Source organism: Rhinopithecus roxellana, chromosome 9 (genome assembly GCF_007565055.1).
Source record: "Rhinopithecus roxellana isolate Shanxi Qingling chromosome 9, ASM756505v1, whole genome shotgun sequence".
Classification (NCBI taxonomy): Eukaryota; Metazoa; Chordata; class Mammalia; order Primates; family Cercopithecidae; genus Rhinopithecus; species Rhinopithecus roxellana.
Window position 1 is genome coordinate 66,671,234 of NC_044557.1, and position 17,308 is coordinate 66,688,541.

The following is a 17,308-nucleotide window of genomic DNA, read 5'->3' on the forward strand; positions in this document are numbered from 1 at the left end:
TACATGTCAGGGACTGTGCTAGATGCTGGTGATGTAGCAGTGAGCTAGACCCACAGGATGCTTGTCCTCATGAAGTTTTACAGTCAAGGAAAAAAGACATGAAGTAAAGGGTAATAATGATTATTATGATAGTGAAAATATCAAAGTAAAAGGGCAGGGAAGGCCAGGCGCATGGCTCACACCTATAATCCCAACACTTTGGGAGGCCAAGGCTGGTGGATCGCCTAAGGTCAGGAGATCAAGACTAGCCTGGCCAACATGATGAAACCTCCTCACTACTAAAAATACAAAAATAAACCGGGTGTGGTGGTGGGCACCTGTAATCCCAGATACTTGGGAGGCTGAGGCAGGAGAATCACTTGAACCTGGGAGGCAGAGGTTGCAGTGAGCCGAGATCACGTTATTGCACTCCAGGCTGGGCAACGGTGATACTACGCCTCGGGAGGGGGGAAAAAGGGGGTCGGGGGGCAGAGAAAACATTCCCAGAAGACATAGCACATAGGAAGGCTCGGAGCTTAGACACAATGTACAGTATAAGATGGAAAGTGGTGTGCTAGGAGGTTGGTAGAAGCCAAAAGGTGCATGGTCTTCTAGACCTGTTTAGTCCACTGCAGCAGCCGCCAGCCACCTGTGGCTACAGAGCACTTGGAATGAGGCTAGTCCCTACTGAGACTAGACTAGGTTGCAAAGATTACCACGAACATTAAATTAAATGTTTTTTAAATAAAAATTTTAAATTTAAATATACTTTTTTTTTTTTTTTTTTTTTTTTTTTTTACTTTTTTGATGTGGCTACTAGATGATTTCAAATTATATATGGCTCACATTATATTTCTATTAGACAGCACTGTTCTAGACCATGTTATAAAACCTAAACTTGACTCTGAGGGCACTGGGAGATTTCCGAAGTGTTTTAAACAGAAAAGTGACATGATCAGGTTTGCATTTTCAAAAGACTCCGTTGTGAGGAGACTGGATAGTAAGAAGACAGGACAGAGGCAGGGAGGCCAGTTAGGGGTGGCTGCACTGGCTTGAGTGAGAGATGCTGGATTAGACAGGGTGGCAGCAATGCAGGTAGAAAACACTTTTAAAAAGTAGTTACTAATACTAAACAGTTCTCATTCCAGTGAGAAATGATAGGTTGAACCATATAAAATTTTCATCTGCAGTTATTAAAAATGGTTGAATACTGAAAGAGCTAATAAGGGCTGAAGATGGAACAATTGAGTCACAGAATAATTAAGTATAGTGTTAGAACTCAAAGAATGAGATAAATATTCAAGTCCATGCTGACATTTAAAAAAAACTGAATAAATGGAGGAGAAGAAACAACTCTTACGTAATTCCAACTTAATAAATAATGAGGGAATTAGCATATCACAGTAATAATTGCCCCAGGCAAGATTTCCATAAGGATACTAAAATAAATGAGGAAAAGTGTAAGCAGAAACAGGTTATTTGCATAGTCTTAAAGTATGTCTCTCTGCATATTTAATAATTATAAAGAGAAACATGGTAAATTTACAGTGGAAAATTCCAGCAGATACTACCCGAGCCAAAGTGCGTGAGGTTAGCGTCACTAGTAATGCATATGGACACCATGTGTTCGTAGGTAAGATGTGTTGAGAAGGGCATTATCACTCTGGGGCATCTTTCCCACACACCCCATAGCCTCAATCTAATCATGAATAAACATCAGACAAACCCACATTAAGGGACATTTTGCAAAGTAACTGACAAGTAATGTTCAAATGACAGGACTCAGAAACTACTACAGATTGGAGGAGGCTACAGAGACATGACAGCTAAATGCAGTTTGAGATCCTGGATTAGGTCCTGTAATAGAGAAAAGCAGAAAAGCTAGTAAAAAATTAAGCTAGTAAAAAGGTGTTTCTGCTTCAACTTTTCTCCATTTTAGTATCCTTATGAAAACTTTTTTTTTTTTTTTTTTTTTGAGACGGAGTCTCGCTCTGTCGCCCAGGCTGGAGTGCAGTGGCCGGATCTCAGCTCACTGCAAGCTCCGCCTCCCGGGTTTACGCCATTCTCCTGCCTCAGCCTCCCAAGTAGCTGGGACTACAGGCACCCGCCAACTCGCCCGGCTAGTTTTTTGTATTTTTTAGTAGAGACGGGGTTTCGCCGTGTTAGCCAGGATGGTCTCGATCTCCTGACCTCGCGATCCACCCGTCTCGGCCTCCCAAAGTGCTGGGATTACAGGCTTGAGCCACCGCGCCCGGCCTCCTTATGAAAACTTAATAGTATTGTACTAAGTTTAACTTATTAGTTTTGGGCGCCTGTAGTCCCAGCTACTCGGGAAGGCTGAGGCAGGGTAATCACTTGAACCCAGAAGGTGGAGGTTACAGAGAGCTGAGATCATGTCACTGCACTCCAGCCTGGGCAACAGAGTAAGACTCCATCTAAAAAAAAAAAAAAAATTAGATCCTGCTTCAACATTCAACTCAAAAACAATAACTCTGTTTACAAGATTCTTAAGGAAAGATCTCAGATACCAACTAGGACTGCAAAGAACACAGCCAACGGGTGGCACAGTTTCACTGGCCACATCATTACAAAGGACTGGGCATTAGGGGAGGCAGAAAATATTTCAGCAATCTTCCTCCATTCCCACTTCTGGAGACCTGCCACCATGAAAAGCTCTAAAGGAAGAGGATCTTCCAGGCGCCCAACACCAAAGCTACACAAGAGGCCAGAATGGCAAAGCATCTCTCCAGCAGCTGTGTCATACTCATGTGGTATTGTTTCCAAGAAAAGTAGCAACAGGTGTACAGATGTCCCAAGACACTTGTCCTACAACTGGTGCCAAGTCAGTACACAGACCCTTACCATGGTGTTTGTTCAACAGTAAGGCAGACTCTAGGTCACTGGTTAAGTTGGGCATTGTGGAAGATGTTCTCCTGACCACAAGGGGATTTCAGTGCAAGCTAAAATAGGAATCTACAAAATTATACTCTATGCACCAAGTAGCATTTACAGCCCTTAGTTCTTTCTACTGATGAGTGACTAACAAGTGTTTCTCTTCAGAAGTGGATTACTTTTCATGCAGCTTAAGTACCAATATGTTTATTGCATTTAAGGTATCACTTAATTGTCCAAGTTAACTTCTAGAGGTGAGCAATTTACTCACTGTTTAATGAGTCAGTATTCTTTTCATTTGCCACAGCAGTTTCATTGCTTGTAATTATTCACTGTGGTGTTCCCTTCAACTTTACTACTTAACAAGATTTTATTGAGAGTTGGGGCTGTATTTCAACCCCAAATCACCAAAACATTCAAGAATGCTTAAAAAGTAGCACTTTGGGAGGCCAAGATGGGTGGATCACTTGAGGTCAGGAGTTTGAGACCAGCTTGGTCAACATGGCGAAACCCCGTCTCTACTAACATAAAAATTAGCCAGGCGTGATGATGCATGCCTGTAATCCCAGCTACTCTGGAGGCTGAGGCAGGAGAATCACTTGAACCTGGGAGGCAGAGGTTGCAGTGAGCTGAGATCATGCCACTTGCACTCCAGCCTGGGTGACAGAGTGAAACTGTGTCTTGAAAAATAAAAAACGTTCAAAAATTAAATGTGGTTTCTTAGAACTGGCTGCTTCACATATTACCTCACCAGATAGATAGATACTTGGCCTCACTTTGTATACTCTCTAAATCAATTCATGTTAAAGACATACTCCTACAGTTCTAAATTTGAATGAGACCCTTAGAGAAATTCAGACACTAAGTCCTTGGATAATAGAAGTGATCAGTGTCAAGGTGAGAGTTGAGAATGGTTAAGAAATGCAATGACCATTCTATATACCAAAGGAAGTTCTTTATTGTAAACAAGATATAAAGTACAACAAAAGAAATACTGTGCAAATTGTAAGTCACAAGGATTTTTAATTAAAACTTTTGTTTTCCAAGGGTCCAAGTTTTGATGTCAGAAATCTACACCCAATATACAAAAACAATGTTAAATGGGAAGATATAGTGACATTTTTCACTATATATTTTAAGCAATTTACTTTTGTTTTGCCACTGTGTATATCATCCACTATATAACAGAATAAAAGAGAAATACTGTTAACAAAAGTGAATGTTCTAATAATAATTTTTCTACCCAACTACCTCCACATCCCCAAAAAACTCCTATAAATTAACAGGACAACATTTGTCCACCTGTGAATAATGGTCACTAATTTTCTAATTCCATAAAGCACACGTTATATCCTCATAATGTAAAGGTACTTTACTGATGACATAAGCCATCTTTTTCAAGAAGTTATCTAAGATTCTTAATATCCCTTCTTTACAATATATATTTTCATCTTCAGATTTTTTTTCTAAACAAAGTGCAGTGTATCTTAGAGTCTACAGAAAACACATTGGTATACAATTTTCAAATCTACACAAGAAACTGCAGGCAAACTAAAGTTCAAAGCATAATGAAATGCCTAGATACAGTCATTTGTTAAACTTTCAAAACAAAAATACAAAAACAAATTGTAGCTGTGCTTCAAAGCAATTAAATTAAGGAGGATTCCAATTCTTTGGGCCCTCTTAGCAATATACAGCTGTTCAATTCCAAATATTCACAATAGTGTAAAAATGACAGTTCTAGATATATTTAATCACTACATCCACGATGTTGACTGGAAAGACTAGGAATAATAAAGAAGATAACTCTAGAAAAAGATGACAATATTTGTAATAATACAAACTGATTTTACATCTCCATCTCTGTACCGTAATGTTTATTTCCAGCCTCCATGTTCTTGAAACCAGTGCTTTAGAAGAATCACATTGAAAAGTTGGTCTCAAGTATAAACAGCAAAAGTAAAGTAACAAATATGCACACAGATTCAAAATCTGTGCTACCTGTGTTGACCTCATCTGAAACCTTCAAAAAAATATTCAAAGGAATAAAAGCTTTCTCATCTCTCTTATGTGATAAGAAATGAAACCTGCCATTCTGTGACCTGCCTGTGGCCGAAGCCCTTTTTGTCACCTAACCCAGGAGGGGCCTTCGCGCCAGGCTGTGGGGCTTCTGCTTTAAGCCCATGTTGTGGGGCCACAGACTTGCAGTGGAAGCATTTTTACATCACCACTGGCTCCCGCTGAGACCAAAGTTAGTTCTGACTCTTCACTTTCCAGTCTGTCACTGTGTGGGAGCAGGGGTTGGAGGTAGAGCAATGTCATTTAACTTGCTCACTTCCATCTGCCAGTTTGGTAGTTTCTTGGCTGATAGATGGCGCCGTGCATGCTTGGTCAAATGGTCACTCCTCATGAACCGCCGGTCACACATGGGGCACGCAAATTTCTTCTCACCCGTGTGGGTTCGCCTGTGTCTGGACAGTTCATCAGAACGGGCAAACCTCCTTTCACAACCTTTCCAGCTACAGCTGAAAGGTTTTTCTCCTAAAACAAAGAAATACAAATCATTGTTATGTATAAGATTGCAGTAAATTATATGTTCAATTCTATCTAGAAGTATATGAGGAGATATATTTTAAATAATAAAAGCTAATAAATCAAACCGTCAAATGAATATGAGATATGTATTGCTCCAATTTCAACTTGTCACTTGATCACATTTACAAAACTCTTCTCCTCATGAAATAAGGCAGCCAGGTGGGGTGGTATGCATCTGTAGTCCCAACTACTCAGAAGGCTGGGGCAGGAGGGTAGCTTGACCCCAGAAGTTTGAGACCAGTTTGGGCAATAGAGCAAGACCTCATCCCTTTAAAAAGCCAAAAATGAAAAGACTTCCTGACTTCAACTATGATTCAAAAGCTTTAAAGATACCTTATTAAAGTAACTACTCAGACATCTACAGAATCATCATTTGAGAGACTGAAACAAAAGCACATCAATCAAGTCTTTATTTACACACTTATTTTTAAATTATTTGTAGAGATGAGGTCTCACTATGTTGCACAGGCTGCTCTTGAACTCCTGCGTTCAAACAATCCTCCCACCTTGGTCTCCTAAAGTGCAGGGATTATGGCACTCGTGAGCGGCCTCCAATAAAGCCTTTTGGAGGACCTTGCACTGGTAAATACCATCCTCTAAACTAGCTAAGGCAAGTTCTTCCTTATCATCCTGGGTTTAAATGTGTGATCACAGCCAAAACCTCTTCATTTAAACACTAAAGACATAAGAAAGAAGTGGCTGGTACCTGTGTGCGTCCTCGTGTGGGCCTTCAGATGGGAACTTTTAAAGTATGTCTTGCCACATCCTGGGTGGCTACAGATGTGACTTCTTATCCTTGACGAGTCAATCTGAGGAGTGACTTTTGCTGCTGAAGGGGAAAACCCAGGAGCAGGGGCAATGGGAGAGAGTCTGGTGCCATTCGGGCTCACCACTGGAGGCTTTGAACTTTGCACAACGGGCTGGGGTACCACAAACATGACGGCGCCTTTGGGGACTTGTGTGCCCATGAACACAACAGGGGGGCAAACGGCTGGTGGCTGGCTGGGAGGAGTGCTGGGAACGACTGTTGTCACAACAGGGTTGCTGGCAGGAAGGGGAACCATCTGGCAGATGACCGGCATAGGTGGCACTCCCCCTGCAGATACTGCAGGTGGAGAGACCAACACTGACTTCTGCTGTGGGGACACGGGGGCTGGCTGAGACCTGCAGATGACCGTCTCTGAGGAAGGCACGGAAAAGTCATAAAGTGCGGCATTGGCTTTCTCATCAACATCTGCCACTGTGTTTCTCTCACATTTGGATCTGTTTGGTGACACAGCAGCACATGGTATGTTCTTTCTTGCAGCCTCAACAGTTAGGTGGGTTCTTCTTCTAAAAGAATTGTCCTGATAGTTGAGGATGCTGGCTGCTTTCACTGGGCAGGACTGGTGGTTACACAGCTGGGCATCAGCTGTATGACGAATCACACTTGTTGCCTGAGCTTTGGGGAGTTTGGGGACAGATACTGGGCTCTTTTCTTCCTCTTTGAAAGGTGCAGCAATGTGAGGTCTGGCAGTATCTGAGAGTGACTTGAAGTGTACAGTAGATGGCGCTGGTGCCATCAGATTTGACACTTGAGAGGGTTCAAAGTCAGAAGGACTGTAAGGTGGAGTCAAACACTAAAGAAAGGGAAATATATAAGCATGAGAAATCTACAGTTTATTACGTAAATTTTAAGAAATTCTGTAATTTACATCTATCTTAAAAACAATAATACTTACAAATGCTGGGATTGTATGAAAATCAGGTGTTCCAGGAAGCAGATTCTCTTCCTCTGACAAATCAGACACTGGTGTAACAGGTCTGTTCTCAACGTATTTCTTAAAGTCAGACTTCCAACTGCAGCTCATTGACATAAGTGCTTCTACAGCTTCAAAATCACTTTTCTCTGCAGCTTTGTTCCAGGAATACATACTCTCTTTTGGCCTTTCAGAAATCATTTTCATTCTTTCCTCCTATAAAAACAAGAGGAAAGTTTATAAGCATATTTTTTGTCATCCAAATGACACACAGAGAAAAGAGCAAACACTGTTTTGTTTTTTTTTTAACAACTCACAACTTTCCAAGTTAGAATCAGAAATAATTTTCCTCTCACACCTACTATGATACTTAGGAAGTTCAGCTACACTTGTTAGGTAGGTAACAAAAACCTCACAGTAGTGGCAATAAAATCTTCCGCATTCTTTCTCTAACACTTAGACTTTAACACTGATATCCTTTCATGGAAGAGAGGCACACCTAGTCCCATTAAGGGGACTAAGACGAAAATTATCAATGCATTTGTGATCCAAAAAGAGAACTATTTGGCTAAGAAGAAAAAAAAGTGTTTTATAAAGACTTTCCAGAGTAGCTACCTGCAACTAGAGTCGGACAAAATAAGGGAGAGTGCTGCGAAAAATTTATCTTTTTAAAATATTACAGGTATGGTATGAGGTCTTTTGAGGTACAAATTCCTGATAGAAAAAAAGAAAGCCAAAACCTTCTAATAAAGACAAAATGTAGCAGAGCTCTGGCTTGTTGCTATGGGTCTGACCTTTGGAAAGTCACTTTGCACTTTGGGATAAAAATCAAAAGATAAGGGATCCTCAGGGTATCTTTCAAGTTAAAATTGTATTATTTAAGATCTAAAGTTATTTGATAACTTGATTATGGTAAAGAAAAATGAAGTGAAATACATAGAAAAAAATTCCAACGCTTATTTTAATTTTCAACCTCTTCATATTTGTGCTCCCTTTTACTGAATCTATTTGACACAATGGTTTGCCATGCATAACTACAACTTAGCTAATGCAAAATTACTAAAAACTGGATAATCAAAAAATGTAATATTCTACTTGGAATTTGCAAAAACCGACTTTAAAGAGTGAGCATAATCAAAGTAGAATATATTTTAATTCCTTAAAGAACTGCTTGATGACAAAATAACAGCACGTTTTGCACTTATGTGTAGAACTCCTACCTAATGTTTTATAGTAAACTTCTTTGAACTACACTATAAAAAAACGTACTACCCACCATTTCTCCTATTTTTCATTAAAAAAAAAACTGTTCAGACTTGTTTGGTCAGAGATTGTGTAAAAATACCAAAAAAAAAAAAAAAAAAAAAAATTCTTTACGTTGCAAGGTATTATTCTCAACACTAGTTTTTCAAAAATGCATGATGCCTTCGTGTTGAAATCCTAAGACAACGAGCCACTGCTCTTGAAATATCTCTAACAATGCAATTGCATAATCGCTCCCGCCTTTATGTAAGCTGCAATGGACAGCGCGCGTGTAACAGCCCCAAGACGCCAATGCAAAGAAAGGAAAAAAGAAAGGCAGGCGGCAGGGAAGGAGAGCGTGAGCTGGGAAAGGAAGGGAAACAGGGAGGGGAGGAAAGGGAGTGGGGCGCGAGGCAGGAAAGGGAAGCGCGGGCGGAGGCGCTGGCGGGGGAGGCAGACGAGGGGCGGGGGCGGACGGCGGGGGAGATCCTCGCTGGCCGGGACCGACGGATGGGGCCGCCCTAACCTCAATGAGGCTCGAGGGTGAGTCACTGGGAACATTCCTCGCCGCTCGCACGTCCCCGCGTCCCTGCCCCCGCCATTGGCCGGCCGGCTCGGCGGCCCGGGCCCGGATTGGCTGTGCGGCCCGGGGCGGGGGCGTGGGCAAGGAGGGGGCGAGGCATGTGAACAAAGCGTGATCAGCGGCTGCTCCGGGAGGCGCAGGAAACGTGAACTGGGAATTGCCGCGCCGTCACCTTTCCCCTACTTCCTGAGCCTGCGGGCCCCCGCCCGCGCCCGACCCGCGGGAGGGGCCGCGGGCGCCGCCGCCAACCGCGCGGCCGTGCGCGCCGAGCCCTCGGGGAGGGGCGGGGCTGCGGGCGCCAGGCTCCGGGAGGCGCCCGCCCCTTCCAGCTCCCCGCGAGCCGCCGTTCCCTTAGGAACCGACAGCAGGGCCGGGCCCCGCTCCCGCCCCTGGCGGAGGCCGGGGCTGGGTCACTCGGGGACGAGAAGCTCCCCGGGCGCACCCGCTCCCGACCCACCCCCGGCCTCCGCCTCAGATGCGGGAGGAGGAGCCAGGTCCCCGCGGAAACCCAGCCGCCGCCCTCCTCCCGTCAGCAGCCCCCGGGAACCCAGCCGAGCCCTCGGCACTTCCCGCCCACGCGGCCCACGGGACCTCAGACCACCCCGTCTCTCCCTGCAGACGCGGCGCCCCCTCCCCGTGGCTTCCGGCAGCTCCAGGCCCCTCCCGCCGCGCGTCTCCACGGGTTCTCAGACGTGCAGCCCCCACAGGCCCCGGCTCCAGACGCGCGGCCCCCGCGTCTCGCGGCCCAGCTCCCCCCGCCCACCTTCCCGCCCCAGCTGCTGGGTCCCGCTTCCCACCCTCCCGCCCCCGAAGCGGCTCCCCGCCTCTTCCAAGGGGTCGTCAGAAGGCGGCCACCTGCCCCTGGGGTAAGAGTCCCCCTCCAGACGTCTGGAGGAGCAACTCGTCCCCCAGGGCGATCGGCGGGCCCTCGTGTCATCCCCTGCGCCGACGCCAGGCGCCCCTTCCCCCGGGCCCCAGCTATCTGCTGAGCAGCCCCCGTCTTCCAAGCGTGGGTTCAGACCCCCAGGATGGGTAGCCCACTGGCCTCTCCTGTGGGCACCCCGCCTCCCGAGTGCTTGCGAGCAGCCCCCTCCTACCCTGGTTCGCGTTCCTGAGCCAGACCGGGCATCTCTCTTCGGTGCCAGGTGCAGGGTAGCCCCCTTGTCCCTCCCACGACTCCCTTTCCACGCCGTACCCCAACCTCGCTGCAGGGCAACAGCCCCCTCCTCACTCCTCCCCCGCTCCACAGTCATCCTCCTCCTCACCAGCCCTCTCGGGTCTCCATGCGGAGTTGCCCCTTCCCCTCCTCAGTACATCTAGAGCAAGACCCCTGTTCCCGTCTCAAGATCCGAGTCCCCGGCTTCGACCCCCTCCCCAGCACACACGCCCTCACTAATGCCCATAGTCTGCAGGCAGGAAGCCCTTTCCTTCCCCACGACTCCGCTGCAGCCCCGATTCTCAGGCGTGGCTGATGTCAGGGGCTCGGGGTTCGCGCCCCCTTTGGCCCCCCCAGACACGACCTGGCGAGGAAGCACAGGGGCATCCCCAAATGACTTACCGCAGTCTGCTGGAGAGAGGCACCGAAGTTGAGCATGGTTGGCTGCTTGGCCGCCGGCGGCAAGCTGACTGGCTGCTAGGCTGCTGGCTGCTTGGCCACAGACGGGCGCCCGGAGACACTCGACGTCGCTCCCGCCGCCGCCGCGCTCAGCGCCGTCTGCCCCCTCCCCATTCAGGTAGCGGCTCAGCCTGCCCCGCGCGGCGGGCGGGGGCGGAGGCGGAGCCTGAGGCCGGCCAATCAGCGGCAAAGGTGTGTGAGGCGCCGGCCAATGGGCTCGCGGGGCCACGCGTGATCAGCGACTGCCCGGCAGCGTGAAGCTGGTGTCAGTGGAGCGTGTACACAATCCCCGGCAGCGTGTTCCCTCGGCCCTGCCCGGGGGAACTCCAGAGGCCACCTGATTCAGTGACGCCCCCCGCCCCTAGCCCACTCCTCGCCCCTCGTCCCCCGCCCCTGCCTAGAGAGGCGGTGCAGCGGGCGGGGAGGCGCGGCGACGGCAGCGCGCCCAGGCACTGCGGAGGGCCGGCCCCACGTGGGGGGTGGGGAGGGATGCCCGCTCCGCCCAGTCCCCTCAGCGCCGGGCCTCGTCTCAGCCCGCCACGGAGTGGGCGGGACGCCAGGCAGGCGGGGGACGCGGCGGCTGCCAGCCAAGGGGCCGGAGCCAAGAGATTTGCATTGGAAGCGCCATCCTCTTGCGCGTCCGATGAGGAAGCAGAACCCGGTGACCGACTAAGCTGCATTTCTGAAGCATTTTCTGGGTTTTGCCTCGCTGAGCCTCGGGGAGCATTGGGGCGCGGGATGGGGGACCCTGTCACGGAGCCGACACCTGCTCGCGAGCCCCTCCCCCGCTCACGCCGTGCCGCGGGCTCGCCCTCCCCATCTGCAGTGCTCGCAGCGCCTGCCCGCCTCGCCCATCCTTCCTCCTGGGCAACCCAGAGGATGGCGTGAGGACTCCTGGAAGCCCCAGGACGGGACCAGGGGCGTGGTAGGGAGCCGTAGACCCGAGTTTTTATCGTCCTCTGGCGCCGACACTCGGCTGCGGAATCGAGTTTGAGCTCGGTGTAGCTGAAGTTTAAATTGTAGCTGTTTCAAAGGTAGACCCCATCTCACCCCCACCCCGGACCAAGACCTCTGGAAGCGTCTGCCTGGAAGCCGCTTGTGGGGAGGGCTCTCCTAGGGTCTCCAGGCTCCCGCTGGAGCACGCCTGGAGGTGGTTTGCCGGCAGTCCCCAGAAACCGCCACCACTACCGCCCCACCCACCCGCTCCAGCCGGTGGGAGGCAGGCTGGGTTTCTGAAAGGAAGCCGCCCGCGTGCTGCGCCCGGGACTGGGGCTGGGCCTTCTGATCAGGAAAGCCCAGGGCTCTGCTTTGGCACGGATTTGCCCCCTTTTGGCCGTTTGTGCGCGATCACAGCTGTTGTTGGAGAGAAAGGTAGTGATAACGGGGCTTAAAGCAAATCGGAGATAAGATCTCCGATTTAGGCTGAATTTAAGGCAAAATTCACTGTCCCTCCTGCGAGCACTCACGTCTCTGTAACTGAAAGGTTGGTCATGCAAATAGCATTTCTATCCCAATAATCACAGAATGAGCCTAGGAAGGGAATTAATTGTTTTATAAACTGCCAATGCTATGCGTATCTTCCGATGTTTTTTTTCTAATATATCTAAGGCCCAGGCTAGCGAACAACATCAATAATAATGGTAATACTGTTGGCCAGGACCAGAGAGGCCCAGGGCTGCGGGAATGAGGACGGAATGGCCTCCTGTCACCGCCCCTCCTGAGTCTGCTGGAAAGGCGCCAGCTCAGCAGCCCGGCAGCTCTTCCTGCCTCTCCCCACCCCATGTCCCTGCTTCTGTCTGCGGGGTGTCCCTCCCCACAGGCTTCCTTCCGCCTGGGCTGTCCCATCCTGTTGACCCAGCCTGAGGGCTGGAGCAGCTGGCCCTGAACACTGCGGCGGGAGAGGAAGCTCCTGTGTGCCCCTCCGCAGGCCTACCTTCCTTCCTGTCGGGGCCCTCCCCTGGGGTGGCTTCTGCCAGACCCTACAGGCGAGAACCCTGTCCCTTCATCACGAATGTGGGGCCTGCTGGCCTGGCTCCCCAGCGGGCTGAGAAGCAGGGAGCGGTCTTGACTTGTGAGAGTGATTCAAAACAGGAAAGAAAAGAGAAAAGGGGTAGGAGGAACAGTGTGGTGGTGGCACAATTCCTAGAGATTCAGAGAAAGATGTTTCCCGGGCTCCTCAGATTCAACATATCCAAAACTAAAATTGCTGTTTCTACTCCTTCCCGGATGCAAGCCTTGCCTCCTTCCAGCTTTCACCTTCTCTCTCAAAGCCCTGGATCTGATTGGTCCCCAGAACCCAGCAGTTTTGCCTCAGAAATGTCTCTGTTCTCATTTTCCATTTCTACCCTGGAAATGTTGCACTAGATCAATCTGTCATCAAGTCTTGCTCGGATTAAACAATCTGCAATCCCCCCACCCAACCTCCACCCACACTCCAGCTTATTTTCCACTGCCCAAGCTCCACACTGTGGCTGGAATGGCTTTTTAAAAGTCATGATCCAATCATAACATTCTCTCCTTAAAAATGATCCGTGGCTCCTGTTGCCAGGAGATGAAAGGCCATTCAGTTCTGAACTATCCAGTCCGCCTCCAACTATAGGACTCTCCCAACCCTCCCCACCTCCTCTCCCACCCAGACTTACCCTTGCCCACAGCCACAGCAAACTGCTTGCTGTTCCTCAAACATATGGTGCATTTTCATGTCTCAGTGCCACATCCTCATTCAGGAAACACTGTGTTGTGCATGCCTTTGTTTGTTTATCCACTCCATTGGACAACTATTTGTTGAGCATCTACTGTGTTCTAGGCACTGTTCCAGGCACAGCAGCAGTGAACAAGACAGGCCAGGGGAGACAAAGATAAGTACATGTCAAATACACACACACACACAAGTACCATGAAGGTAAGTAAGTTCACTGCAGTGTACCAAATTGTAACAGAGTGATAAGAGTGTGACTGGGCAACTGGTTTGGTATGAAATATAGGAGAAGCTTGCTCCAAGGAGATATTTAAGCTGAAAACCTCATGAGAGGATAGAAGGATCCCAGGCAAGTGCACCTAAGTAGAGGGAGCAGCTAAGGCAGTCTTATAGCACTAAAGAGCTGGCCCCATGGGATGCAGTGTGGCTGGAGGTGCAGAGGGTGTCAGGGAGAGTGGGAGGGGATGAGGTTGGAAAGTAAGGCAGGAGGAGCTAGGCTACTGAGGAAGTTATAGGTCATGGTTTGAAATGGGGATTTTTTTTCTTTCTTTCTTTTTTTTCAGACGGAGACTTGTTCTTTCACTGGGCTGGAGTGCAGTGGCGCGATCTCGGCTCACTGAAACCTCTGCCTCCCAGGTTCAAGCAATTCTCCTGCCTCAGCCTCCTGAGTAGCTGGGATTACAGGCACAAGCCACCATGACCAGCTAATTTTTGTATTTTTAGTAGAGACGGGGTTTCACCATGTTGGCCAGGATGGTCTCAATGTCTTGACCTTGTGATCTGCCCTCCTTGACCTCCCAAAGTGCTGGGATTACAGGCGTGAGCTACTGCGCCCGGCTGAAATGGGGATTTTCTTTAAAGTACAAGGGGAGGCCGTGTACAAGAAATGTACATTTGCATCCAGGCCTCCTTTGCCTTCTTGGCTTTCAAGATCTTTGTACCACTGTCACCTGGTTGAAGCCTTCCTTGATAACACCAGGACGAATTGATGGTTCTCCTTTGCTCCCAGCGTACATTGTCCACACCTTCATGCTGGGAGTGGAGCAGTCATTTTGCAAGAAACATTTTTTACAATACTGAATCCTGCCCATGCTCCACCCAGATCTGAACTCCTGAGATGGTGATCATGTATAATCGTCTAGTTTTTTTGAACCAGGGTCTTGCACTGTCACCCAGGCTGGAGTGCAGTGGGGTAATCACAGTTCACTGAACCCTCAGCCTCCTCTGCTCAAATGATCCTCCCACCTCAGCCTTCTGAGTAGTTGAGACTACGGGTGTCTGGTTTGAAATGGGGATTTTCTTTCTTTCTTTTTTTTTTTTTCAGATGGTGTCTCGCTCTTTCACCAGGCTGGAGTACAGTAGCGCGATCTCGGCTCACTGAAACCCCCACCTCCCAGGTTCAAGCAAGCACTTGGCTAATTTTTTTTTTCGAGACGGAGTCTTACTCTGTTGCCCAGGCTGGAGTGTAGTAGTACAGTTTCAGCTCACCGCAACCTTCGCCTCCTGGTTTCAAGTGATTCTCCTGCCTCAGTCTCTGAGTAGCTGGGATTATAGGCACCTGCCACCACGCCTAGCTAATTTTTGTATTTTTAGTAGAGACAGGGTTTCACATGTTGACCAGGCTGTTCTTGAACTCCTGACCTCAGGTGACCCACCTGCCTTGGCCTCTCAAAGTGTTGGTATTACAGGCGTGAGCTGCTGCACCCAGCCTTGGCTGATTTTTTTTTTTTTTTTTTTTTACTATCTCTGGAGCTTAGGTCTCACTGTGTTGCCCAGGCTGGTCTTGAACTCCTAGGCTCAATCTGTCCTCCTTTGTTGGCCTCCCAAAGTGCTTAGATTACAGGCATGAGCCACCACACCCAGCCTATAATCATCTTTTTGATCCAGTATCTGTTCTATACAAAGCACTCAAGTTTTTTTTTTTTTTTTTTTTTTTTTTTTTTTTTTTTAGTGGAGAAAGTAATTGTAGATTGTCTGAAGACCCACTGGAGTTACAGATAGGATATGTGCAAACACCTAGGTGGAAGTGTGGGTCCTTCTGTGCCTTTCCCTTAGCTTGTGTCATTGTAGGGCCAGACATGGAAAACTGTCATCTTAGGCGTGTATATGGTGGATATGGCTTGGCTCTGTCCCCACCCAAATCCCACCTTGAATTGTAATCCCCATAATCCCCACTCGTCGAGTGGGGGACCAGGTGGGGAACTTAGGCTGTTAAGGAAAGCAGCCTAGAACATGAAGTGCCTTTGCATGCCATACTAAAGAATGTATAAGTGGAGCTTTTATCCTAAGGACAAGGGGGACCTGCTGACAGGTTGTAACAGGGATGATGGTGTAGGAAGCTTATTCTGGCCCAGCATGGAGAATGGACCAGAGGAGTGAGGGTCTGTCGCCATTGAGAAGGCTTTTGCAGGCAGCAAAGATGATGCTGGCCTAAACTAAGAAATGGTGGCAGGTCTGGAGAGGATGGAATAGAGATGCCAAGAGCAAGCAGGATTCGGTAATCAATTGGATGTAGACATAAGGAAGAGGGTAGTATCGAGAACTGCCAGGTTTCTGGCTTGATTCACTGTATGAAATAGAAGGGACCACAGAGACGTAGTGGGCTTTGGTGGAAAGGAAGAAAATGCCGTATTTCAGGTCTGGAGCCCAACAGAGAAAGATCTAGGCTGGAGATTAAATTTTTAGCAGGGTGTAATGGCTTATGCCTGTAATCCAAGCACTTTGGGAGGCTGAGGCAGGAGGATTGCTCAAACTCAAAAGTTTGAAACCAGCCTGGGCAACATAGGGAGACCTCTGTCTCTACAAAATATCAGAAAATTAACCAGGTATGGTGGTGCGTGCCTGTAGTCCCAGTTACTTGGGATGCTGAGGCATTCATTGCTTGAACCCAGGAGGTCGAGGCTGCAGTGAGCCGAGTATAAAATGAGTATATTGAAAACTGTAGCTGTCACTGCAGAGCTGAAAGAAACACATGGACTGTTTCAGTTATCTCTTGCAATACAGCAAACCACCCCAAAACCCAATGACACTCCTGTGGACAGAAGCGGGACCATGGAGTGGAGGGGAGGCAGCCTGGGCTGCACTTCTATTTATTGTTCATGATTCTGTGGGTCAGGGCTTGGGGATGGCTCATCTCTGCTCCATGTAGTGTCAACTTGGCCTGCATGACTGGGGCTGGCGGGTCCCAGGTGTCCCTGGTCATGTGACTGGAGTATTGGTCCTGGCTGTTCATTGGGGTGCCTTGGTTTTCTCCATGTGGCCCTTCTCCTTTCACATGTTCTGTCATTATTCAGTTTATCCTGGGCTCCTCTGCCTTGTGGCTAGTTTCCAAGAGGATAAACACAGACATTTCAAAGTCTTCTTAAGATCTAGGCATGGAAATCCCACAGCACTGCCCCAGATTTTCCTGGTCAAAGCAAGTCACAGGCAGGGCCGGCCCAGAATCAAGGGGTAGGGTAACACACTGTACCTCTTGATGCAGAAATGGCAGAGTCACAGTAGAAAGGTTACATGGGACAGGAAGGGTTGTGGTGGGCTTTTAAGCTCATAAAATGAAGTTCGTAAGGTTACAAATGAAGCCATTATATTGATAACACATTTATCCAAGTATAAAAAGATAGGCTGGATGAGGTGGTGCACATTTGTAATCCCAGCACTTTGGAAGACTGAGGCAGAAGGATCTCTTGAGCCCAGGAGTTCAAGACCAGTCTGGGCAACATAGGAAGATTTCATCTCTATAAATAATTAAAAAAATAATTAGCCAGGCATGGTGGCACATGCCTGTAGTCCCAGCTGCTCAAGAGGCTGAGCTGGGAGGATTGCTTGAGCGCGGGAGGTCAAGGCTGCAGTGAGCCATGATGGTTCCACTACACTGCACTGTGCGTGACAGAGAGAGACTTTGTCTCTAAAAAATAAAAAAGATTACATATGTATACACATATATTGTGGTATTTTGGCATTATAGT

The 17,308-nt window shown here is 48.3% G+C and overlaps 1 protein-coding gene across 1 annotated transcript; it reads right to left on the bottom strand.

The window, feature by feature from the left end:
* Positions 1–3,808: 3,808 nt before the first annotated feature.
* Positions 3,809–10,925, bottom strand: KLF10 (Kruppel like factor 10). Its single transcript, XM_010354531.2, has 4 exons — positions 10,589–10,925; positions 7,188–7,421; positions 6,173–7,085; positions 3,809–5,412 (listed from the first exon to the last, which is right to left on the bottom strand). Exons 1-4 carry the CDS (start codon positions 10,622–10,624, stop codon positions 5,153–5,155), a joined length of 1,443 nt encoding a protein of 480 aa, XP_010352833.1. The 5' UTR covers positions 10,625–10,925; the 3' UTR covers positions 3,809–5,152.
* Positions 10,926–17,308: the final 6,383 nt, after the last annotated feature.